The sequence below is a fragment of the Sciurus carolinensis genome, chromosome 10 (genome assembly GCF_902686445.1).
Source record: "Sciurus carolinensis chromosome 10, mSciCar1.2, whole genome shotgun sequence".
In the NCBI taxonomy this organism is placed as follows: Eukaryota; Metazoa; Chordata; class Mammalia; order Rodentia; family Sciuridae; genus Sciurus; species Sciurus carolinensis.
In genome coordinates this window covers 97,901,690-97,907,689 of record NC_062222.1, presented here as the reverse complement: position 1 = coordinate 97,907,689, position 6,000 = coordinate 97,901,690, and the positions used below count along the sequence as shown (strand labels likewise).

Sequence of the window (6,000 nt, the reverse complement as noted above, 5' to 3'; positions counted from 1 at the left end):
GTCTGCCATTTTTCCTGTTAACCTGGGGAATGCACATAAGATGTTTCTGTTTATCTTCTATCTATCCTGAATCCTCTGCTTTGTATCTGAATTTTCATTCTTTCTATGGCAAAAATAGAATGTGGAATGTCTTCAATCCCTTTTGTTGGGATAAGTCACTTGATCTTGAAAGGATCCCCCATGTATAGACCAGGATCCCCTTAATCTTCTCCTAGTAATGCTAGATCAGAGGACTCTTGATGAATCAGTCCATTCCCCATGTCCTGTGAGCTACACATGGACCCAAAGTCAGATATTGGAAAAGTGCCTTTAACTAAAGAACTCCACCTACTTTCCTGAATTTATTCACCTTGCTGTGGTTTTAATATTTGCCCTAAAAGTTCATAAGCTAGAAACTTAATCTCCCAAATCGTATATTAATGATATTTGGAGGTGGAACTTTTGGGAGGTAGTTAGGATTATATGAGGTCAGAAGATTGGGGCCCTCTTGATGGCATTGGTGTCTTTGTAGAAAGAGAAAGAGGCCCCAGCCTAGCACACTTGCTCTGACTTACCTCAATGCAGCAAGAAGGCTCTCACAAGGAGCCAAAACCTTGATTTTAGACTTCCCAGCCTCCTGAATCATAAGCTAAGTAAACCTCTCTTCTTTATAAATCTCTCAGTCTGAGGTATTCAGTTACAGTAACAGACAATAGACTAAGACGTCCCCCAAAATATCACTTTCCAAAGAAATGAAAAGACAAGCAGAATTTAAAATGGAATTAAACTAGGGCAAAAGCCAGTCTCCTTGCCCTTTTTCTATTTCAATGATCTAAAAGTTGAGAACTTCAAGCAATTAAGGTATAAGGGTATGCTGACATCAGTTTTTGGTAAGTACATTATTATACGTTCTGGGTATAAACAAATGGTGAGGTTAAAATGAAAAAAAAAATCAAACTGCATATTTTCTCTTCACCCTTTTATTTTTAAACTGAAACAAAAAAATAGTGAAACCACTAAATTTGATGTTATTTTAGAAGCATTAAAAAGTTACATAAAAATCATGTGTCATAAAGAAGAATCTAAGGTACAATTTGATGTCTTCTCACTAACATTCACTTGATGTCAACTACAGTTTACTGTAATCCTTGTCTTATCAGTGGTTTTCATTAGAATATGTTGTCCTGACTCAGAACCCTTATCTCTGAGTTAGACTTCTGGGTTGGTATGCTTCTGGGTTGGTATCTACTACTTTAGCTCCAGAACTTCAGGCCAACCTATTAAAGTTCTTCCTGGGGTGCTCCTCCCAGATTCTACCACTTCTATCCATTCCAATCAAAAACAAAATAAATAATTTTATCACCTAGGAGCATTCTGCATCTTTTCCAAGAATTCGATTTAAAATTACTTTTTGAAAAAAACTGTACAGATTTTTACTTATGTCTAAACCTTAACATGGAGGATTCACTTAAAATGCAATTTTATCAAAAGTAATTAGAAACCACTTTGGGCTGTGCTCACTGCCTACCCAAGAATGCATGGACATGCCCACTGTCCTTAAGAGGAAAAGGACATGAGCATGTGGAAAGCAGTATAGGAAAAGCATTGCCCCCACCCCAAACCAAAGACTTCAGCTTTCTGGGTTTTCCTACATTTTATCATCCAGTGATGCATATCTGAGTCAGAGGTAGAAAGATGTGCTAAGGAGATACAGTATAATTGGATTAAGTTAGCAAATGCAAAGTTGTGGGCTTGAGATTTTGTCCTTTTCTTCTTTCCTGTCCTTGAAAAGGATAAAGGAATATGCAATGATGGGGTAACTCTGGTCCTGGGGTAACAAACTTGAACCTTCCCAAACTCATCCCTCTCCTTTGATGCTGAGGAGGAGGGCTGCCAGGGTGGGGTGCAAAGGAGAAGGTCAGTAGAAAGAGAAGAGGAGGATGAGGTGACAGAAGGCATTGAGAAGAGGGAGATGACGGAGGCTGAAGCCCCAAGGAAAGAGTGTCCCCTTGCCTAACACACACCAAATGACTCCAGTTAAAGTTTTGAAAGCAAGACCATGCAGGAAGCTCTTTAAAAAGCCACAAAGTTTTCTTCATTACAGGGGCAAGTGAGGAAAGAAAAAAGAGCCAAGAATAAGACACGTGGAAAACAGAGTGAGCGGAGAGAAGGCCGAACCGCTCCCCTAATCATTCTGTCCAAGGTGCAGGAAGCATTTCTTAATAAAGTGTGAAGTTTCAGCTGAATCCAAATTCCTTACTTTGGAAACAAAGCCAGGAGCCACTTAGGAGAAACACAATCTTTTCTTTTTCCTAAGGTGAAGAAAATCCTGTGTTTTTATATGAGGTCTTTTCTGTCGTGAAGAGCCTCGACTCTTCTTCCATTCATTTGCTGGAAGAGGCTGTAATAATAGGAACAGAGGAAGAACTCTTTTCAGGCCACCTAACACCTGGTTTAACGAAGGTTGGCAGAGGATCCTACCTAACCCGCTAATCCCGGTCAATCGCACAATCTGCTAAGTGCTGTCCCCAGGAACCACACACAGGCACAACCATCTTCTTCACCATCAAGCTGTGCAGAATGTCTCCATGAGGTAATATGGAGTGAAAAATTTTACAACATACACATTTCTCCAACCACAGGGAGAAGAGGGATATTTTCCCCAGCAATGGTGCCATGTTTCACAATCTGCTTGGAAAAAAATCTTAATAAAGTTAGACCCTATCTCACTCCATGTATAAAATATATACTAAGCGTATTTAAATGCAGAAAAAAAACCAGAAAATTTAGAATTTGGGTTTTTTTTTAGAATTAAGAAAAACTTCCTGAAAATAAAAAGCCTGAAGCCATTTTTTAAATGTAAGAGGCATATTTGACTAGATAAATACTTCAAAATCTTATATTAAAATAAATCTACAAAATCTATAGTCTCTTCATAGTGCCAATGATTAGTTAAATAACTGTGCTAACTAAATTCAGACAAAGGTAATCATTCAAAATGGCAACAAGGAACCTGATGTTCTGACTCTCTAAGTATGGAGTAAAATGTTATTGGACACTGTACACCTGGTCCATGCTTCCCTGAGCTCTGGCTACCTGTCTCAGGATCTCTCACCCCCTGAGTTTTGAGGTCGGCTAGACATGGAGCTCACTGGAGGCCACCGAATCACATACCTCTTGCTCCACATGTTGACATTCTCAAAGGTTGTCAGAATATGGTGAGAATGTGGCTTTGAATTCTTTGTAGAGGGAAGAAGAGGGAGGAAGAAGCAATCAGCCTCCAAACAGAAGTGCTCATCCGCAAAATGGTTGTGAGGAGAGTATACCATTATATTTTTTACTATGAATACATTTATTGGATTTTAAAGTATATAAACATTTTGCAGAAATATTCTTTATAGGGAGAATAAAGGAACAAGTAAATATAGAAAACAACCTCGTTATGTCTAATTCCTCCTTCATTTTGGCAATGAGGTAAATGATACGGTGGCATATGTGATCTTGAAAAGGATTCCTTCAAGAGTTTCAATTTTTTTTTTAATAAAATGATGTCAGTTGCCGAAAGCATCACATCCTTTGTTATGCTACATAATACTGATACAAAATGTGAAAAGTACAAAGATCATTATATATAATATAAAGTTTTAATATATTACATTTGTTCTACGTAACGGACTATAAATATATGTGCCATAGCATGTTTTTTAGTCATTGTTCCCAGCATCTCACACTATGGTACCAAATGAAAAAAAATACATTTTTTTTAAAGGAAAGAACAAGGGCAAAAAATCAGTAGAAATAGCTTTATGTGTTAAAAGTCTAAATAATACAATAGAAGTTGTTATAACTTTGGCTATAAGGTCATTTTGAAATCTGGCTAATAATCATTCAGTGAGTGAACAAACCAAATCAGGTTTTCTGGAGTGTAGAGAAGCCAAATAACTATAATACTGATGGGCTGGGGGTGAGGATGGGGAAACAAAGGGTAAAACCCTTCCTGCAGCTTTGCCACCACAGCTGGACACTGAACCGACGGCATTCAATCTTGGACACTCACATCAGGACACATGTGGGCATTCATCCAGAAGAAGCCAGAAACTGGTTGGTACAGTCCGCATCCTTCAACACGACAGGGAGCCTCAGGCTGAATGTCCCTTCTTTGTGGCACTCTGAATAAAGGATCGGCCTGGGAGACAAGGAGCCAGAGCTGCATCATTTCCTTCCTGGGGCTCGGCCAGGAGACACGTAAGGGTCCGGAAGGAACTCTCATCAGGAGTCGGAAACAGCACCAGGAACTTGCCTTTAGCCCAACTGTGAAGTGCACGCAACCTTCTAAAACCAGAAACCTCGTCTGAAGCCTTTACATTTCCCAACGGACCACACGCCACTTCCCCAGAGCCCACACAGAGCATCCGCAGACTCCGGCGCTCTCTCCAAAGCAAGCTCGAGTCTTCCTTTCCTTCAATCCAAACCCCACACTTAAGAAAAGATGGACTCACAGCCCAAGTGCTCGACAAAGCTGAACTCAGCCCTGCAAATCTTTCCCATCTTCAACACCTAACGCACTTACACTGCTTGCTTTATCTTCTAGTTTACAGCTGTGTCCACTCCCCAGGTATTGCCACTTCTTTAGGAGGGTCATTCTTGTCCTAACCCATGGTGAGACCCACAGTGGGGTGCACTATACATGTTTTTAAATGAATGAAAAAGAGAATACAGTCAATACCAGGAGAAGACACAAACACATTCTTAGGTCACAAGCAACCTCTCAGGAAATGCCTAGAGGACTAGCCCTGCAGTCCGAGGTCCTTTTCTGAAATGAAAATCAAATGTGGCTACTTCCGGGCAGTGGAAAGAACAACACTTGACAATCTGAGCAGCACCTCTCATGTGATTTACAGGAGTGGGGGAGCATGGGAACCTCCTTTTAAACAGGAGGACAGCTCAACATGGTCCCAGAGTCAGGCTGGAGCATCTGGGCTATGCTGCCACCTTGCATTCCAACCTCCACCAGCTTTAAAAGTTCTGCTTCCTCGCTGGAGTACACGGTGGTGTCTGTGTCGTCGGAGTGGTACCCAGACTGATAGCCGCTCGTCTGGTTTGAGCCTTCAGATGCCACCGACTCCCTGCTCTTGCTGGGCATCATTCCACTGTGGAAGAAATGACAACCGAGTGAGTTGGAGGAGAGAGGACAGCTCTTTGGCTTTTCACCCTAACCCCACTCCCAGCTCTCCGTGGGCTGTAATCTCCCTGGAGACACAAGCTCCCTATCTCTCTCACTTGTTAATCAGCATATCGGGTTTGCTCAGACAATGTCTATTTTCAGGTACTAGCATGAATTAGTAGATGCAGATAAGTCCTCTTGTTCTGGTCCAAGTCTTTCAAGCCCGGGATGAGATGAAAGGCAGTTCTGCTGAGTTATGCACAGACTCCAACCAATGGAACATTTTTATGGCCTTGCAGATTGACAAGTTTGTATACAATGATAGCAGCCAATGGGCCTCTTTCATGATATGAAAGGAAACTGGGATGTTCTGCAAGTTCACTTGGGCTTTCCCCATTCTGTCAATTAGGGGGCCACAAGGCATGGGTAGGGTGTTAATAAAGTTCTTGAGCAACTTTAAACTTTAATAACTTCAAGCGTGTGTGCAATCAAGCCAGACATGTCAAAAACTGCTCTTTACTCATCAAAACCACATTCCTTGGATGGACTCAGGCCCCAATCACTCAGCAGCAACTGGAGAATGTTTTCAATGGCATGGTAATCAGGTCAAAGCTTATAAATGTAGGCTGTGTGGATCCAAAACTTCAGGATTTACACTTTCTCAAGTCATTCTAAGATGTCTTTTCTCCTTAATAGATGCTCTACCTAAATTATTCGTGTTCAAAACTGCAAAAAGTGGATTTTATTAACTCTGTGTTCACATACGGTTTAAAAGTTATTTCAAAGAACTAGAAATACAATTTTTCTTTCAATCCAATCACGGTAAAACTAGTTTAAGTGTCTCAAGCAATGGTATG

General features: G+C 40.8%; 1 protein-coding gene across 2 annotated transcripts in view; it reads right to left on the bottom strand.

Annotated features, from left to right (window-relative positions):
• Positions 1-950: 950 nt before the first annotated feature.
• Kdr (kinase insert domain receptor) overlaps positions 951-6,000 on the bottom strand; it is a 46,505-nt gene continuing 41,455 nt past the window's right edge. The window contains exon 30 of one of the 2 annotated variants that reach the window (XM_047566657.1): positions 951-5,129. In XM_047566657.1, coding sequence (XP_047422613.1) covers positions 4,907-5,129 — 223 coding nt within the window. In that variant the 3' untranslated portion in view covers positions 951-4,906. The remainder of the gene's footprint in view (positions 5,130-6,000) is intronic. The other variant, XM_047566658.1, reaches the window with a different exon arrangement.